The sequence below is a fragment of the Plectropomus leopardus genome, chromosome 24 (genome assembly GCF_026936395.1).
Source record: "Plectropomus leopardus strain MGB_pleo_1.0 chromosome 24, ASM2693639v1, whole genome shotgun sequence".
Taxonomy (NCBI): Eukaryota; Metazoa; Chordata; class Actinopteri; order Perciformes; family Serranidae; genus Plectropomus; species Plectropomus leopardus.
Genome location: NC_142199.1, coordinates 17,940,382 through 17,960,576, shown reverse-complemented (window position 1 = coordinate 17,960,576; position 20,195 = coordinate 17,940,382). Strand labels below are relative to the sequence as shown.

At 38.4% G+C, this 20,195-nt stretch overlaps 1 protein-coding gene across 4 annotated transcripts; it reads left to right on the top strand.

The window, feature by feature from the left end:
- Positions 1–660: 660 nt before the first annotated feature.
- Positions 661–19,811, top strand: rcan1b (regulator of calcineurin 1b). 4 transcript variants are annotated; one of them, XM_088074382.1, is made up of 5 exons: positions 661–1,002; positions 1,142–1,284; positions 12,876–13,049; positions 13,531–13,690; positions 15,675–19,811. In XM_088074382.1, the coding sequence occupies exons 2-5, from the start codon at positions 1,162–1,164 to the stop codon at positions 15,860–15,862; spliced, it is 645 nt and encodes a 214-aa protein (XP_087930508.1). In that variant the 5' UTR covers positions 661–1,002; positions 1,142–1,161; the 3' UTR covers positions 15,863–19,811. The 4 variants fall into 4 exon arrangements, with proteins under 4 accessions (XP_087930508.1, XP_042368874.1, XP_087930509.1 ...); XM_088074383.1 differs by having other exon boundaries at positions 662–803; XM_042512940.2 differs by having other exon boundaries at positions 661–1,284.
- The last annotated feature ends 384 nt before the right edge of the window (positions 19,812–20,195 follow it).

Below are 20,195 nucleotides of genomic sequence, written 5' to 3'. Positions count from 1 at the left end.
TATACAGCTGCAGCTACAACGAGTTAATAGAAACTTAATTGCAAACTGTTTTGATAGACTTTTATGCTTTTCCTCATTTAAAACAGTGTGTGTGTTTTATTTATATATTTTTTGATATTTCATTTTATTTTATTTTGTTATATATATATATATATATATATTTATATATATATACACACAGACACACACACACACACACACACACACACACATATATATATATATATATATATACACACACACATATACATATATATATATATATATATATATATATATATATATATATATATATATATATATATATATATATATATAGGGTTGTTATTAATCCATAGGTATTTGGGTAGGTTTTATTTATTTATTTATTTTAAATTGAGTTGTTTTAAGAAAAATCATTTAAAAGATATATATATATATATATATATTGGGAGGGTTGTTTTTAATCTGTAGGTATTTGGTTGTGTTTTATTTATTTATTTATTTTAAATGGAGTTTTTTTTAACAAAAATGATTAAAAAAGATATATTTTCCATACCGTACTCATATAAAGTCTTTGTGCACGACTAATAAAATCCAGCAGGTGGCGGTAATCGGACAAGTATGATTGCCAACCGCCCCAAAACACCACAGAAGAAGAAAAACGGAACACAGCTGTTCTATTGACGTCATCTCCTTTATCCTCTGCGCCATGCTAACAAATCTCTTCCATAGCTCTATGTACATTTTTTGGGATAATATTGAGCTGTTTTAATTTTTGACAGCGCTAAATATCCAACGCGCTCCTCCGCAAGCGTTTAACGGTGAGAAAAAGTTCGCGGAATAGCGTTTGTTTCCCTTTTTTTCGCGGCGTCATTGCAGATTCCTGCTTAGCATCGTTAGCTAGCAGCTTAGTGTAGCTTGGGAGCTAATACACTCTGACAGCTTTTAGTTGTTTTTTTGGAGACAAAAACACACAAAGAGCTGCTGCGTTATCATGAAATAACGTCTACGGCTTTATAAGTACGTATAAAGACATATAAATGTATTAGTCGTTGTGTTAGCTCCGCAACATTAGATGCTAGTGGGCGTTAGCTAGCTGTTGTTATTAGCCTTCGGATTAGCGTTCGGCTAAAGTTGTTTTCCCGTTTCCGGAAAACAGTAAATAACCGAAAAGTCGAGATGCAGCAAGCGGAGAACGGAGTGGAGGAGGAGGCCACGGTGGATGTCCAGTTTACCGATTTACCGAACGCCCTGATAGCCTGCAAAGTACCGGAGGATCTGTTCAATGAAGGCAGTCTGAGGGTAAGACATCCAGCTCCCTGACTGTGTTTATATATCTACAATATTCAGCTGATTTTTGCTTTTTTTTGTGATGTGAATGTTCTAAAAGTGTTGTTTTTAGATTTTTAAAACATGCAAAATGTCCCTTTTTTGATCTAGTATACAATAAGAAAGACAGAGCTTGTCAAATAATAATAATAATAATAAAAGATTTATGTATATCTATATAACTGTAATATATATAACTGTAAAAAAAATACAATTATTGTTATGAAAATATTACTGACACAACATCAAAATAGAAAAGACAGGATTGAGTTCTAGAAAATAATGTTAATAGATAAATAATAAATAATAACGACAAACATTTATTTTTATATATATATATATATATATATATATATATATATATATATATATATATATATATATATATACATATTTTAGTGTCATCATGTCACATGAAATTATGTTCAAGTATTGCTGGCCAAATTTTATTATTACAGCTCAACAACAAATTCAAAATTTTACTAAAAAATAAAATATTCAAAATAATATAAAAAAATAAAATATTCTAAATAATATAAATAAATAAATATATAAATAAATTAGCTAAAATAATAATAATAATAAATTAGTTAATTTATTTTTAAAAAATCAATACATTTTAAAAAATCAAAGAAATACACAGGCAAATAAAAAATACCTAAATACACATCATACACCTACTGGAACAACACTACCTGTCTCATGTCCAAAGTTTTCTCTAAATAAGTTGCTTTCTTAAATGTCAGTCATGGTGAGTCATCAATATTTATCACATTCAGTCTTTGTATTGCTAAGCAATCTTCCAATAAAAAGGACAATACAGAAACAAAAGTGAAACTCATTTTCTTTTTCTTTAAGCTCACAAATTGCGCAGTTCTTCCTCCAACCCTCCGTAACCTAAATATCAACCAAATTATTGCTTTCATTCATTTACAACAAGCATTGCAGTTCAACACCGAGCATTCACACGCACGGTTTCTTCAGAAGAAATGCTGAAGGACTTTGGTGTTATGTTGCGCGTTACCGTATTTCGACCACTAGATGGAGTTGAAAGGTCAAACAGTTGCTGTTATGGTGTTGACTGATGACTACAGAAACTGCTTCTTTAGTCATTCTGTTACTTAATATCTAAACTTGACTCGGTTTAATTTTGTCCCAACAGATGAGCCACAGAATGACACCAGCCAGTGATGCATCATTGGGAACTTTCCAGTTCCATTTAGCTGGCGTTTGTTACCAGTCTTGTATAACACTGCGGAACAGCAGATATGGAAACATACCACAGAAAAGGTTAAAAAGTGCTCATAATATACGGAACATTTGAAGATTTCCGTACAGCGAAATAAATAGCTTATTTTAGCCCCGGACTGTAGCAAAAGTCTAGAGTTTCTTCTAAACTTCTAAAGTTTGACTACAGAGGGACGGGATGCCGTCCTAAGCAGGGATACTCAACCTGCTTTAAATGGGGGGCCACTGTGGCAAAATGACCAAAGGTCAGGGGCCAGTCGTAGCAGCCCTGTACATTTTACAAGGATTTTAGGCCATTTCTAGGATTTTGGGATATTTGTAGTATTTTAAGATGTTTGCAGGATTTTCAGACATTTCTAGGATTGTAGGACGTTTCGGATTTGAGGATGTCGCTAGGATTTTAGGACGGTCTGTAGGGTTTTTTGACGTTTCAAGGATTTTAGGATGATTCTAGGATTTTAGAAAGTTGCTGGGACTTTAGGACGGTTTGTAGGGTTTTTTGACGTTTCAAGGATTTTAGGATGATTCTAGGTTTTTAGGCAATTTCCAGGATTGTAGGATGTTTCTGATGTTAGGGTGTGTCTCAGATTTTAGAAAGTTGCGAGGATTTTAGGACGGTTTTTAGGATTTTTTGATGTTTCAAGGATTTTAGGATTTTCTAGGATTTTAGAACACTTCCAGGATTGTAGCATGTTTCTGATTTTAGGATGTTTCTAGGATTTTAGGAATTTGCTGGGATTTTATGACAGTTTGTTGGGTTTTTTGATGTTTCAAGGATTTTAGGATTTTCTAGGATTTTAGGACACTTCCAGGATTGTAGGATGTTTCTGATTTTAGGACTTTTCTAGGATTTTAGTACATTTCTTGGATTACAGGAGGTTTCGGATTTGAGGATGTTACTAGGATTTTAGTACATTTATGTTTGATGATTTTAGGATTTTAGGCAATTTCCAGGATTGTAGGATGTTTCAAATTTTATCGGATGAGTCTCGGATTGTAGAAAATTGCTAGGATTTAAGGACACATTTTATGATTTTTTTGCTGTTTCAAGGATTTTAGGATTTTCCATGATTTTAGGACGATTCCAGGATTTTAGGATGTTTCTGATTTTAGGACGTTTCTAGTATTTGAGTACATATCTAGGTCTACGGGAGGTTTCGGACTTGAGGATGTTTCTAGGATTTTAGGACATTTACAGGATTGTAGGATGTTTCTGATTTAATGACTTTTCTAGGATTTTAGGACATTTCCGGAATTTTAGGATGTGTTTGATTTTAGGACATTTCTGGGATTGTAGGGGGTTTCTAGGATTGTAGGAGGTTTGGGATTTTAGGACATTTCCAAGATTTTAGGAAGTTTCTATGATATCAGGATGTTTCTAGGATTTTAGGAGTTGAGTATTAGTGTTCGACAATAAGGGCAATACATTGAAAGTTGTTCTAATCATCTTTTACCAACAAAAATACTGACTATAGTACGATATACCATGATCTGGAGGGAGTCTTGGAGGACTGACAAACCTGAGCCCCTACGCACACGTGCACACAAACACCAAGTGCACATACAGGGCAGCGAGATGAGCCGTTGCTCAGTGGCGTGCTATAGGGGTTTGCTGACGTTGATGGAAAAGGAAAAACAACAGAGAAGAGGGGCAAAGGGCATCTGGTGAAAAAAAATCACTTGTGTTTTTAGTTGTTTTCTTTTTTCTTCTTCAATGATCCTGCTGCTTTTCCATCGGGCACCTGCCAGGGATCAGCTGATGGATCATATGACAGAAAATTCCACTCAGGGTGTGTGAATGTTTCATGAAGTCCTGAGAACTCTCACGTTTTGATTCCGTTTAAACTGAGCATATTTCAGTGGAAAAACGTTCATTTTCAGAAAGACAGAAGCGATCTAGAGGTTCTTCATCAGCACGGAAGATATGACCATTTGTTGATTTCGTAATAGTTTAACTCAAAGCTCTCATAAACTGTGTATTTACCGGCATTGACTGATTTTTACGAAGGACATCATTTTGACTGACCATAACAATGAGGGTGTTTGACTGTAACTGTTTTATTCGGCATCTTTAAAACGACCGTAGGGCCCTTTTTATATCATTCTGTGTCCTCTTAGGGACAAAAATCAACATGTTTTAGCAGCACAGGCGAAGCTCTCCCAGTTCTTCTTTTTTTTTTTCTCAACAGCAGTTTGTTATTTGCAGCGTGAATAATTGATCCGTCAATTCGTTCACAGCTGATCAGATCACTTTAACGAATGAGAGAAGCAGTTTTATGTAAGTGAAAGCAAACTTTTCGACCCAGCAGAATGAATGGTTAAGTTTCATCTTCACTGCACCCATCATTCTGTTGCCCTGTCTCTGTCTCTGATCCATCAGCATCTCCTCCTGAATTGTAAATGCACATTGGCGTCTTCAGTGCATCGACACCAGGGGTGTAAATCACTGGTTTCATCGCGATACGATATCCTATCGATACTTTGGACAATACAATATTTATCGATATCACAAAGTCTTTTTGTTTTTTTCAAACAATACGATTTCAATTCGATTTAGGGGCCTGCGATCGATATGAGCCGATATTATATGCTCATTTAATACGTGCAGGTAACACAAAAAGCTGGTTCCATGCACCACAGTTTGTGTTTAATTCAACATTTGCTGTTTTGTCAGTGCTGATTGCGGCCCAGTTTCGGTGAGTTTCTATGTCTTTGAAACTGTCTCTGGATTCGAGTTGTTTTGTCTGGGATTTTTTTTCACCATTATGCCTCAAAAGAGCGTATTAAGTAATCCTTCACTGAAAAGACAGACAACACTCAAATCATTTATTCATATTTTATTTAAAAAAAATAATATTTGAAAATTAGTTAGTCGCTTTGAGCGAATGAAAAACAGTAAAAAGGGATTGAAAGCCCTTGAATTTCTCACTAATCAAAGCACATGGCATTCTGGGAGCAAAACTTTTTCAGGCGGGTGATTTTAGAGGAATGAACCAGAATGTGTTTTCCACTCAGTTGTGCAAGTTAAAGCGTTCTCCACCCAACTGGAGCAGAAAAACAGCATTAATAAACCAGCATGGAAGAAGAGATTTAGGTCGGGGGAAAACTCTGATGTAGGTCTGGAAAGTCATGGACTTCCAACGGGACAAACCTCCACTGACTGCGGATGAGATCATTAAGATATTTTGATGCAAAAATACACAAAGAATCAGGACCATAGATGTACGATAAGAGTTTCCAACTCATGACTTATCTTGTATGGATAAGAAGTACTCAACCGAACCTGTTCCAGACCAACATGTTTTCGGCCAAATGGAAAATGTGAGCAGTTTTGTTTTGTTGAACTGGCACTGACTCAGAGTCCCTGTAACTCCATGGAAGAGTGATATATTGCCGTTGTTGTGAAAGTGTTGAGCCGTCGGCGGATGGAGCTGGAAAAGGGACGGATGTGTCATGGTTGCTCCGGGCCCTCTTTTCCTGCTCAGATGTGGAATTTTGTTAAGGCCGCGAGGAAACAGCCTGTCAGTGAAGTCTGGCTTCCGTTACTCAATGCCCCCTCTGGCTGAAAGTGGATTTTGTTGCGGGACAGAACACAGAAGTGCTCGAGGCTGTGGCTGTTAATGAAAAAAAAAAAAGGATGTGTCATTGGAATTTGGCTCCAAGGAACTGGAATCCACCGAAAAGTACAGAGTGTCTCAGTGGTTAAAGAAATGGAAACAGAGTGAGGAGGGAGTGCTGTTTATGCTGAAAAGATGGTTTGGTTCTAAAAAGGTGTGTATGACCATGAAATATCTCGAAAGATTATGTATGGTAACATATCAGTTGGCGGTAAAGATAAAATAATTTGTGAATCTTGTGAATGCCATATCTAAAGACCATTTTGAGAGAATGTCTTAAAATTTATTACAGACGTCCACTTGGACTTAAGTAAGAACTGATTAGATTTTGGTGGTCATAGGTTGGAGGTCAAGGTCACTGTGACCTCATTTGTCCCATTCTTGTGAACGCGGTATTTTCGGGTTGTCCATCTGTTTGATTTTCTCATTCTTGTAAATGCCATATGTCAAGAACGTGAGAGAATTTCTTCAAATTTTGCACAAATGTTCACTTTGACTAAAGGACGAACTGATTAGATTTTGGTCATAGGTCAGTTGTCAAGGTCAGCCTGAACTTGCATCCATCTCATGTTTGTGAATGTGATATTTTAAAAATGTATTCACATTTGGCACAGACATCCACTTTGAGTCAAGGATGAACTGATTAGGATTTGGCTGTCAAAGGTCAAGGTGATCCTGATCTCTTCTGTAGCACTTTTATAAACATGATATCTCAAGAACACCTTGAGAGAATTTCTTCAAATTTACTACAGATGTCCATATGGTCATAGGTCAGGGGTCGAGGTCACTTTGACCTCATCTGTCTCATTCATGTGAATGCAATATCTCATGAACACCACAAAGGAATGTCCTCAGATTTGGCGCAAACAATCCCTTTGACTAAACGACAAATTGATGAGATTTTGGTGGTCATTGGTCAAAAGTCAAGGTCACCATGAACTTGCATCCATCTAATTTTTGTGAATGTGATATTTTAAGAACTTTTTTGAATTTGGCACAGAAATCCACTTGAGTCTTATGAACAGGTGTCAGGAACACCTGGAGGGAATTTCTTTAAATTTCACACAAACATACTTGGACTCAAGAATGAACTTATTACAGTTTGAAGGTCATAGGTCACTTTGGCCTTGCTTCCGTTTTCACTTTGTGAATGTGTTGCGTGAAAAAGGCCTCAAGGTAGTTTCCTTAAATTTGACAGAGACATCCACTCGGACTCAAGAATGAACTGATTTGAATTTGGTGGTCAAAGGTCAAGGTCACCGTGACCTCACAAAATCTGTTTTTGGGCACAACTCAAGAATCCATACACTAATTAAGACAAAATGAAAGAAAATGAATAGTATATAATGATGAAATGATGACATTTCATATCCAAAAGATTCTGAACTACTCCTTGAGGGTGGGAACTTATTAATGTTTTGTTCACATTGTTTTTTAGAAATGTTTTACACCTCCAGTGTGCCCCACAGTATCAGCCTTCAGATGTCAGCTGCTAGTTGAACTATGTAGCTTCCACCTCAGCATCAGAAAGACAAACATGATGCAATAGAAAAGCAGCAGCTGGCTAGTAACTTTGCGCTATGTCCAGTATGTGTCGGGCAACGCGTACGTTCTTGTGTGCATGTGCACACCTGTCTGTCCGTCCAGTGAGGGAATGGAAAAAAAGGGAAGATGAAACAAAAATATAGGCATGGAAACACTGCGGGGCTGGGCGTGCACTCTCACACACACAGCGGAGGGAAGTCTGGAGATGATTAGCACCTACACACACATGCTCACACGGTAATGTTTAACGTCAACAAACAACACTTACATGAGAGCATCGGCCTCGCTGTTGGGAGGCTCACCAGCATTACAGCACTTTATTTTCCACGCGCGCACTTTCCGTCCAACACGAAAGAAGAAAACATTTCGCGCCCTGTCTCTGACATATTTACAAAAAAGTAGATCCTCACACAACAAAACACAAAATGTTAATAAATGTAATATTCTTACTCGTGTTTTCTTCAATAAAAGCCGATCTCATCACACGTGACAAAAATGTACACAGTTAAAAAAGTTTGCACTATAAATCGTAGCTCCTCCTGTGCACTACATACAGTGAGTTTAATAAAAAGGAGCAACTGTATTTATGACGACATTGAACAACATACCTTCTGGATTTCTAAATACACTGGTATACTGTGATACTGCTGAAGCCTAGTGTATGTGTATTTTATCAGGCGGTGCATGCTGTGCACTATATACAATGAGTTTAATAGAAAGGCGCACCTGTATTATATGACGACACTTAAAAACATACCTTCAGGATTTCTAAATACGCTGGTACACTGCAATACCGCTCAAGCCTAGTGTATCTGTAATTTATCAGACGGTGCGTGCTGTGCACTATATACAGTAAGTTTAATTGCAAGATGAGCGAATGTTTTTATGCCTTTATCTGCTATTGGAGTACATCATTATAGTCAACCTGTTTATTTTGACTTTCACCCAGTGCATTCTGGGATACGCTCCAACTCCCGGTGACCTAGTCCTTTTTCCGTGAAGACATTTTGATAGGTTCCAGTAAAAAAAGATACAATGCCGAGTAATAGTGAGAGTTTGATTTAGCTGCTTGGGTTCCAGGATGCTGACTCATGTGACACTGTCATGGCTTGCTTGGACATTTGAATAAACAAATTATTGCTAATGTTAGTCATAGTTCAATAGAGTTCAATAGAATAAGTTAACCCACAGACAGACGTGTGTAACTGGTTTAAATTATTCTAGGTGGTTAACTGATTAACCCCACCCTGCCCAGAGCTCTACGACACCACGTTATATTTGTACGGAGAGCGGTTAATGTTTCACCTTGTTGCGTTGAGTCTTTTTGGAATAAATGGAAAGTTTCTGGAAAAGTTTTGAACATTCATTGTTTTGGGGGGAATTGTTTCATCATTTTAAAACCTATTTAATTTCAAACAAATTGGCTTGTTTTCTTTCAAAAACAATGGAAGAAAAAAATGACCTACGAATTAGCACCAAAAAAAGTACAACAAAATTCGTTGAAAAAAGAAAATAAAAACAACAACAGGAAAATTTCCTCCTTCCTTTTTCCTCAAGACATTTTTTCCTTTGCTTTTATTTACAAAAAAAATTTCTAAATATACTAATTTTTTGTTAAATATTCCTTCGCAAGTTGCTTAGAATATAAGCAATAAAATTACCGGGAACTTATTGTATATTTGACATTGTGTTACAGGAAACATGCACACATCAATATTTTATCATTTTTTAGCCCCCTTTTTAGGTCATTCTCTTGTTTTGTGTTGTTTTTTTATGCCCCTAATTGCCACATAATTAAGGATGTGTTGTGTGAGTGTAAACAGCTCACCCCCTTTACCGGCTGCACAGCCTGCTCTTGTTTTTCCAACTGCTGGCTGCACACACACACACTTCCCCTCTACTTCAAGCTCTGCTATTAATACCTCATAAAAGCACATTATCAAACTGCATACTTTCCATGCGTGCCACCTCTTGCTTTTCATCCCTTCATCCCTCCATCCTGCATTCCCCCTGCCCGTTATGTGTCCCCCGTCTCCTCTCTCCCCTCTTTGTCTCTCAGCTGTCCTCTCTCTCTCTCGTCCATATTAAGTGGGACTGACATGTGTTTTCCACGTCTCGCCGCGTGCACCGAGTCTTTGGTATGCATGTGTGAAAAGCAAGGAGGTGAAAAGGCTTATTGTCACATATTTTCCGTTCGACAGAAAGGATTTCTTTTGTCCGCAGCAAAACGCAACAGAAAGCAGGTTAAATGCGTCAGTTTGCTCAAGGGTGATGTCATTATTTTCCACTATCTCTCTCTGTGCACACACACACACACACACACACGGACCTTCTTTCTGTGTGATTAGTCAGCATCAGCTAGTATCTGTCAGTAGAGGGAAAGGAAGAAGAAAAAAGCAGGCCGTCCCTCCCTCTTCTACAGGCGATTGGCCTGCAGTGAATGAACGAATGAATGAGAGCAGCATGAGGAGAGGGAGGGGATTGTGGGTAATGCGTCATCGGCTGGCAGGGGCTCATTTAAGCGTCTGTGGAGCAGTGGGAGAGAGAGAGAAAGAGTGAGCTCCGAAGAGGCTGAGTGACATTTTCAGCTCTCCACGTCCAAATCTGTGGAAAATTTCCGTCAGTTTGCAGGCTGTTGCAGAGCATATGCACTGTGGAGGAACTGGACACAGCGCCGAAACACACTAAAAAAGACATTTTTGGGAGATTTTGAGTTGAACTGCGGAGGCAGGAGAGACAGACTAGATAACCTTGGAATGTGGGTTAGGAGGCTGAGTGTTGAACCGAGGTGTATGTAGAGTGGGGTACGCGTGAAGAGCAGACGCCACGGCAGAACATCCACGTGGGAAAAAAAGGCATCTCTATCCTGTTTAGGAGCATCTATCACTTCCTCCTCTCCTGTCACCCTGGGGAAGGCAACGCTCCTCCGATCTCCCCGATTTCCCCCTTCCTCTTCATCATCATCGCCACCGCTGCAGACCGTCTCGGTGCCCCGCTGGGCCCTGACCTCAGGTATCAGGTGGAAAAGGTTCCGCCTCCCCGGATCGCCCATCATGCACATCAAGACCACCAAGTGTAACCGCTTCTGCCTGGTCGCCTCAATGACCAACCAGGAAGTGTTCAACCGTCCCGAGGCGCAGGTAGGAGATCTTTGCTTCTGCTCCTCCTTTTGCACACCGGGGTCATTGAATATCAGTTTGGCCCCATGCGATCTTGATATTTTTGGAATGAAGCCATCAACATCTGCGAGTTCTTGGGCTAAAACTGCCAATTTTTATCACTCGTCAATCTACCAATAGGTATTGAGGTACTTGGGCAACGATTTTGAAAAGAGCATTATGTCTTCTTTGGCTCTGACTGTGACATAGTGATGTCATCAATGTTATCGTCTGGCTTTGGGTTTCGAGGCTGCAAATCGGCATACCTGCAAAAAAAATGGGAAAAAAAGGGGTTTGGGGTTGCATTATGGGAAATGTAGGATGGAGGAGTTTTTTTTATTTAACTTGACCTCACGGTGCTTATTTCATTTAACGCCCACAACTAATAGCTTCCTTAATCTTTTGAAACTTGTGAAATCACTTTTCTTTTGCTGCTATCAGACTTTCACAAGAGTTTAACCCTTTGAACCCTAAGCAAAAAAGAGAACCTCAGTAATGAGTCCTAAAACCTTGGAAATTCGTCAGCATTTAAGCACCTCTGGTTCCCTTGAATTGAAGTTTGTATTTTTTTCTAAAATGGGTTTTTGGTTTGAAGCCTGAAATTAGGTCATCAGAGACATTGATGTTTTGTTCTACACCATAAAATTTGTCAGTAAATACCTCACTCGTAAACTTTAAGGATCGTACGTGTCTTCAAAAAGACAGTTGCTAACAAGCCGCCAAATGCGACACCACTACGGTATCCAAGATCTTGCTGAACTAAATGTTGAAGTATCATAAACGTTTGTTTCGAGCCTGTTTTCTGAAATGATCCGAAATCCAATGGAAAAATGCCATGGGCTTTTTGACAAAGGAACCATTTCTTCTTTGGTTGCTCATTGCGAGTATTTGTATTGTTGTTTTTCCCAAAAAAGAAGCTTCTACAGCATTGTGTAAAGGGAACTGTTGTCTGAATTTAAAGGTCTTGTGATCGGGTTGAAGTATCGTCTGCGCGTGTTGTGTTTTTTTGTGCGATAATAAGCGGCTCGAAGACCCTTAAGTCTCCTCAGGCCCGGATCCTTCTTCCTTTGACTTCATCATGATTCACGGCACATACCTAGAGCCTGTGATGCTTCTGTGCTGCACTGCAGGAGGCAGAGACCAATCATCAAACACTAGTTTATCAAATTATAAATATGCACATATGCATATGCATATATATATATATATATATATATATATATATATATATATATATATATACACACAGGTGTTCCAGTAGTTGATTTCATGCCAGTCATGCTTGTTTAGTCTTGTATATATCTGCATCTTAAGTAGCCACAATTAAGGATATCGTCACTTTTTTTTGGCCCTGATCTGAATCCATTAACCCTTCGAAACCTGTTTCGAAATAACACACTCACATATATATATATTCTGCGATATAATTTTAAAAATAAAATTTTGAATGAATATTTTTAGATATTACTATTATATTGTATTATTTCACCCCACCCTTTTTTTAAGGCAAAATTTCAAGTAATAAACTCAAAGTAGGAAGTCATATTGATATATAATATTTTCTTACAGCCATTTAGCATAATTTTCTTTTTTTATGGGGTTGTTTTTTTCCATTCAAAATAACTTGGCATCGTGAAAAATAAAGGCTTTTAAAGGGCTAAAATTTTGAAAATTAATAACTGTATTGATAGTTAATAAAAGTAGAAAATCATATCAATGTATGATATTTTATTTAAACACAGCTTTCCTGTCGCAAAGGCTGAGACACACTCAGGCTGCAGGCTCTCCAGTAGGAGGAGGACAGATATAGTGTCTGCGGCTAAAAGAGGCTATTTTTATCGATTTTATTCATAGCGATTTCAAGTCTCATAACTGTAGTCACGGCTGCCTCTGGCTCACACTCTTTAGTATTTTTAGATAAGAAAAGACAGAGGAGCTGAGTGATGGAGCTCAGTGTGGACCCTCTGTCCTCACCTGCGTCCCTCTGTGTCTCCAGGCCAGTTTCGAGACCTTGTTCCAGTCTTTCGACCCAGAGGTGCAGTTCCAGTACTTCAGGTCCTTCCGGCGGGTGCGGATCAGTTTCAGCGACGCTCTGGCTGCAGCCGAGGCCAGACTCCGCCTCCATAAGACGGACTTCAACGGCAAAGAGATGAGACTGTACTTCGCCCAGGTACTGTATCATTCATCTCTATATATTATATACCACATACTCTGTAATGTCACTATATACTCTATAATAAAAAGAGGTAACCGCCAGAACATTTTCACCGGCCTCCATGCTGCTGCTGATGCTTCGACTTTTACTAACTGCAGTCATCTAAAGAAGCCATCGTGTGCCTTTGCTGTTTCTGAAATAATGAAATCAAAATGAACTTTTTACCATTCAGGAATAATATTTCTTAACAGACATCAGTCCTGATTATAAATATGCCAAATATTCATTAATTTTCAAAATTTTAACCCTTTTTTTTTGTCATGATGCCACTATGTTTTGTTTTTTTTGCATGACGTATGAAGTATTTTCAATATACTACATGCAGAGTAGATAATAAAAGTTTTGATCAGACGAATGAATGATGAATCCTGGGTCTCTGTGTTTGAGCCACCTATATTCAACATTTCTTTAATTTCATGTGCCCTACTGTGTGCAGTCTGTCCACATAGGGAGTCCTCGCCTGGAACCCCCCAAACCAGACAAACAGTTCCTGATCTCGCCGCCCGCCTCCCCTCCCGTTGGCTGGGAACAGTCTCAGGACGCCACGCCAGTCATCAACTACGACCTGCTGTGCGCCATCTCAAAGCTCGGACCAGGTAATGTCTGTCACCGCATGCGTCATATAACAACAAGGATGGATGCTTGAGTTATCGTTACAGGAAATAACTTAATACAATAATTACATTCACAATCAAACATAATAACAGATGACGTCTAAATATAGAACATATACATCTAAAATCTTAGCAAAAAACCTCAAATAAGTTACTAAAGAAACCCCAAATCATACAGATGAAGACATAAAAACCACGTTAAGTATGACAAAGATAAGAAAAATCACATTTTGTAATGTGCAATGTGACATATCTAATAAATGTGTTGAAATGTCAATACATATATAAAGTATGTGCTAAAGCATTCTTAAAAATATATAAATTGTAAAATGTACCTGTACAAATATTTAAATATATGTACATGCATGACAGCAGCTGCTTGGCATCAAAGAGTAGCGCGAAAGTCAAGGGGGCCCTCACTCTGCAGCAAAATATGGGGACCAGACGTTTTGGTCCCCAGATTTTGGTGTGGAGTGAGTACACTGCACCGAAAAAACGACTGCTTGACTTGAAGGGGTCTCAGTCAACTGCAGGGTCTCTGACCAATTATTAGAGTCCCTGGGGGGGGCAGGGCAATTCAAATGCCAACACAGTCTGGTAGTAGGGGCACTGTAGGGGCCACAGATGTTAAAAGATCTCAGCCTTCCTTAAAAGTACAGTTGGTTCTGACTCTTTTTGTACAGCGTCTCCATGTAGATGTTCAGGTCCAGTTTGTCATGGAGCTGTACTTTGGGGTATTTATAGCTGGAAAACAGTTTTAGCTCAGTACCCTGAATAAAAACTGGGACAGCTTTGGGTCTCTTCCTCTCTAAGTTCACAACCACCTCATCGGTCTTTGAGATGTTAAGTTGATCGTGGTTGCGTCAGTTCACAAAGTCCCCAAAGACGCCCCTGCACTCCTCCCCAACCTCCTCCTTCAATACAGCCAAGAACTGCTGAGTCATCTGAGAGATTCTGCACAAGTCGGCCATTTGATTGATGGTGAATGTCTGATGAATACAGAGGACACAGGAACAGAGACAGGACAGAATGTCAGCCTGAGACAAGAGCTGCCGTCAACAGCGACAGCAGTCAGCTTTTCAGCCCACACTCTGTGGAATAGAGCTGATGTAGGAACTTAATGTACTAGGACCTTCTACTAAGAAAAGAGAAGTCGGCTCGCATTGTAGAGCCTTTTTGTATTTATCTTTACATAAGAATTTTAAATTGCATGTCCTCAATGTTTAATTTTTCCCTGTGGTATCAAAAGTAGTATCCTGTACTTGTATTTTTTAAGGTATTGTATCAAATCTATAAATTCCAAAGTAAAAAATCTTAGAAAAGTCCTATAAGTGTCCGTAAATCCCAGATACTAACTAAAATCTAAGAAAAGTCCTAGAAATGTCCTTAAATTCCAGATACTCCCTAAAATTCTGGAATAGTCCCAGAAATGTCCTAAAATCCCAGAAATGTCCTAAAATCCCAGAAACATTCTAAAATCCTAAAATCCTTATAATGTCCTAAAATACTAGAAACGTCTTTGAATCCACGAAAAGTCCTATAAATGTCCTAAATCCTAGAAATGTCCGTAAATCCTAGACACATCCTAAAATTCTAAAAAACATCCTAAAATCTCCAAGATGTCCTAAAAATACTAGAAACTTCTTTGAATCAGAGAAAAGTCTTTGAAATGTCCTGAAATCCTAGAAAAGGCCTATAAATGTCCTAAATCCTAGAAATGTCTGTAAATCCTAGACACATCCTAAAACTCTAAAAACATGTCCAGTTGCATTGGTGCGAACCAGCAGGTTTTTTGGAACGATGTATACCGGCGCATTGCAAGAAGTTGCAAGTTTGCCTAGTTACAAATCTGTATCCCCCAAATGTGTTTTTCCGACCCTCCAGGGGCCCGTCAGTTTACTTTTGACATCGGCAGAGACTTGAAACTTCACTTCGACTTTTTACGTTTTCTCCTATGTGATTCCAGGAGACAAGTACGAACTCCACACCGCCACACCAACGACCCCCAGCGTGGTCGTCCATGTCTGCGAGGACGAGCGCGGCGGCGACAGCTCGGCCCCCGACGACAGCGACCAAGACGACAAGCCCCGCCCCCCACGGCCGAAGATCATCCAGACGCGCCGCCCCGACTACGCGCCCAAAGTGGAGCAGTGAGCCAAGACGAGTTTGACGGCCGTAACGTTTCATCCTCAAGTGATTGATGAAGAGCTCAACACGCTCTCAGAGCTTTGAAGAAGGTTTGAGGACTTTGGGAAAGTGCCCGAGGGCGCTGCCGCGTCCTGTAGACAAGAGAGGGAAAAAAAAAAAAAAAAACTAGTGTGGAATGCTGCATTCATGTCCAGTGGGCAATACAAGGAGAAAAGAACTTCCAAATGGAAAAATACTGTTCATTTTAGCAATCAAACGACACCTACTGCTTGCGAAATCAGAGGAGATGGAACTGAAGGAAACATTGAATATCTGAAATGTAGAAAATAATGTATATTTCTCTTTTGATCATAGCACTTTAATACAACACAGGAGATGGATTTTTGGTTTGTGGTGATATTTTGAAAAAAAAAAATTAAAATAAAGCTAAAACGTACATTGTGTTTGTAAGATGAAGTTGGCCAGGTGCAAATAAAGTCTGTAGTAGAGCATTCAAATGTTTTTGGATGTTGGTTATTCCCACATGACATGAATGCAGCATGTGTGTCGTTTAGGTCTCAATGGACGGACGGAAAAGGGAACTTGACTTTCTTTAAACAACTTTGCGACTGTTGATTTTTGCTTCGGTGCTACATGTTTGTCAGTTAGCCGAAGAGGGCGACATGTTTTTCTCCCGGGTTGCTGACCCGAAAGTATGTTCCCGCCGTGGCTCTGCGTTACTACTCACTGCTGTTGATGTCACAGCTGTTTTGTGGTGGACATGTCGTCAAGTCAAAGCTTGCCTTACTCCCATTTTTCAGGCGGGCCCCCACATGATGTTCCGCTGATGACGTGTCACGGTGTTGTTCGGGGATTATTTCAGCTTTGGCACTCTTTCTGTTGCTATTTGACATGTAATGGAGCTACATGACAGTTGTTTTTTTGTTTTTTGAGTGCAGAATGGACGCATTCAGCCATTGATAATCCTTTGAAATCTGGAGCCACTTGTCTTTTCTCGTGCTGCTTTCAGACGCCTTTTACAAGTATTTAACCCCTTTGAACGTTGGGCAAATTTGGTGTGTATTCTTTCAAAAACATAAGGGAAAAAAAATGCAATGAGCAATAAATTCCAGAAATAGTAAGAAATCGGCTTATTTAGAAAATTATTTTTAAAGCAACCTAGGGAAAAAATAGCATAATTAGATATATAAGATTTGAAATAATGCTAATGCTATTTTGTAAGCTCTTTTTCCAGGTAATTTCTTTGTCTGTTTTTAACTTTCTTGGTTATTTTGTTGTTGTTATTGTTGTTGTTGGTCTTGTTGTTGTTGATTATATGTTTTTGGGTTGTTCATATGTACACCTGTCCATACATCCATCCCATTCTTGTGAATCGGTTATCTCAAAAATCCCTTGAGGGGATTTCTTCAAATTTGAGCCAAACATATGAGTAGACTCAAGAACAAGCTGATTTTATTTTATGTTGGTGATCATAGGTCAAAGGTCAAGGTCACTGCGACCATTTCTGTCATAGTCTCATGATTGCAATATCTCAAGGCACAAATGTTCATTTGGACTCAATGAAGTAATCAGATTTTGGCCGCCATAAGTCAAAGGTCAAGGTCACAGTGACCATACATCTATCTCATTCCTGCAAACTTGATATGTCAAGAATACCTTGAGAGAATTATTTGAAATTTGGCACTAACATGAACTTGGACTCAACAATGAGCTGATTAGAGATTGGTGTTCAAAGGTCAAGGTCACCGTGGCCTTGCATCCATAATATTCGTGAATGCAGTTTCTGAAAATGGCACTGAGGGAGTTTTCTCAAATTTGGCACAAACATCCACTTTGACTCAAGAATGCACTCATTAGAATCTGGTGGTCAAAGACTCCGTTCAACATGTTTTTGGCCATAACTCTAATTTTTAGGTAATTTTTCTTTGACTTATTTCTAATTTCTTTCAATTTTTGGGGTTATTTCTTTCGTCGCTCATTGCCTTCTTCCCATGTTTATGAAAGACATCAAGCTTGCTTAAGTTTCAAAGTCTGAGGGTTTTAACTTCACCAACCATGGTATCCTGTCATTTAACAAAACAAAAAAAAAGAAGCAGTGTTATTTCACCTATGACTATTGGCCTCTTGTGTTGTCTCCTCTTTGGTACCTGTGCTCAGTGTGTTCCCTGTAGTTCATGTCTGGCTGTTGGCTTGTATAACACCGGAAGTATTTCACACAGGTGCATAAGCGTTAAAACTGCTCATATTAGTGACGTTTCAGTGAGGTCAGAGGTCTGGCAGCATGTTACAGTCCCAAAAAATGACCACGGTACACGACAAACGACCATGTGACAGGATGTTGTTACACATGTACTTTTTTTTCTGTCAGTTAAAACTTGTAAAACTTCGAAAAACATGCTTTTCAGGTTGTCTGTCCCTTTCTCGTGAATGTGATAAACACTGTGAGGTAATTTCTTCGAATTTGGCTCAAATGTCCACTTGGACTCAAAAATGAACTGATGAGATTTTGGTGATCATAGGTCAAAGTTCAAGGTGACTGTGACCTTGTCTGTCCTCATCTCATGAATGTGATATCTTGAGGGAATTTTGTCAAATGTGGCCCAAGTCCATTTTTACTGAAGGATGTACTGATTTGAGTTTGGTGGACAAAGGTCACGGTTACATTGACCTTGCATCCATCTTTATCTTGTGAATGTGTTATCTCAAAATCACCTTGAGAGAATTTCCATTTGACACAAACGTGTAATTTGAGTCTAGGATGAACTGATATGATTTTAGTAATGAAAGGTCATGGTCACATCAACTTTGCATCTGTCTCTGTGAACAAGATATCTTACAAACATCTTGATGGAAATTTTTCAAATTTGGCTCAAATGCCTACTTTGACCAACATAAATAAATCAGTTCTTTCTCAACTCATAGGTCAAGGTCGTTGTGACTTTGAATCTCTCTCATTCTTAAGAACGCAATATTTCAAGAAAACCTTAAGGGAATATTTTGAAATTTGGCCAAAACTTTCACTTGGATTTAAGAATGAATTGTTTCAATTATGGTCATCATAAGTTAAAGGTCAAGGTCAATGTGACTTAAGTCTATTTAAGTCTCATGCATGTGATATCACAAGAGTGCATTTAGGGAATTTTTTCCAAATTTTGCACAAACATTCAGTTTGGTGATCATAGATCAAAGGTCAGGGTCACTGTGACCTCAGGTGCACATTGAGGGAACTGCTTCAAATTTGGCACAAATGTTCACTCAGACTCAAGGATGAAGTGGTTCGATTTTGTCAGCCAACAAAAGCCAAGGTCACCGTGACCTTGCATCTGTCTTATTTTTATGAGCACAGTATCTCAAAAACACCTTTGGGGATTTTCTTCAAATTTGGCACAAACGTCCAATGTAAGTGAAATGATGTGGCCGTAAGGCAACAACTGCATTATGACATCATCTGAGGCCCCAAATTGTAGAGGGGCCCTCATTAATTAAGGACATTGGTCTGTGAAAGTGGAGCTGGAGCCCAATCAGTGATTAAAACATTTTGTTTTAATTACTCTACACACATTTTTCTGTGGTCAGTGTTGTCTCGGAGAAGTTGTATTTTTAATTTTGGGGCTAATTGCAGAAACTTTATAGTGGATATAGTTGAAGCCATGGGAGTTTGCAAATAGTAATTTCAAGGCCTGGAAAAGTTTTGGAAAATTAGATATACCCTGAAAGTGTTGGGGAAAAAAAGGCAAGGAATTTTGTTTTGAAAAACTGTATGATAACACATGATGTGTTCAAGGACTGTCGGAAATTTGAAAAAATTTTTTACACTTTCTGGCTGTGATAAAAATATAGATCATTTTGGGTGGTTTTCCTTGAAAAAAAAAACAAATAACGCCCACTCCCACAAAAAATAGGAAGAAAAAAAAATTAAATGTAATTTCAGGATATGTTTTCCAAATCTGTGAAAGGCATGTTTTCTTTAAAAAAAAAAACACAAAAAAGACAAAAAAATTAAAAGAGAGTAATTTTAAAAAGACAAAAAAAAAGGCCAGAGAAGGCGTGTTTTCCTGAAAAAAAAAATTAATTTTTAAGAAAAAGCCAGTTTAAAATTTATTTAAAAACAACATGCTTTCCATACCTGTGGAAGGTATTTTCTTTTAACAAAATTACCAAAAATTTTAAAGAAAAATAGACGGTAAGGGAAGGTATTTTGAAAAAAAAAAACAGACAAAATGTTTTTTTCAATCCCGTGGAATGCACGTTTTCTTCTTGAAAAAAAAAAAAAAATGTTAAAGTTTTGGGGGGGAAAAAATGGCTAAATACTTTATCGACAAAATTCTTTTCAAATCGA

Excerpts from the sequence above, each read along its gene's own strand:
- rcan1b (XM_088074382.1), top strand. The coding sequence starts at position 1,162 with ATGCAGCAAGCGGAGAACGGAGTGGAGGAGGAGGCCACGGTGGATGTC. Across the intron at positions 13,050-13,530 it reads TGAGACTGTACTTCGCCCAG|TCTGTCCACATAGGGAGTCC; the intron begins GTACTGTATCAT and ends TACTGTGTGCAG. Across the intron at positions 13,691-15,674 it reads CATCTCAAAGCTCGGACCAG|GAGACAAGTACGAACTCCAC; the intron begins GTAATGTCTGTC and ends ATGTGATTCCAG.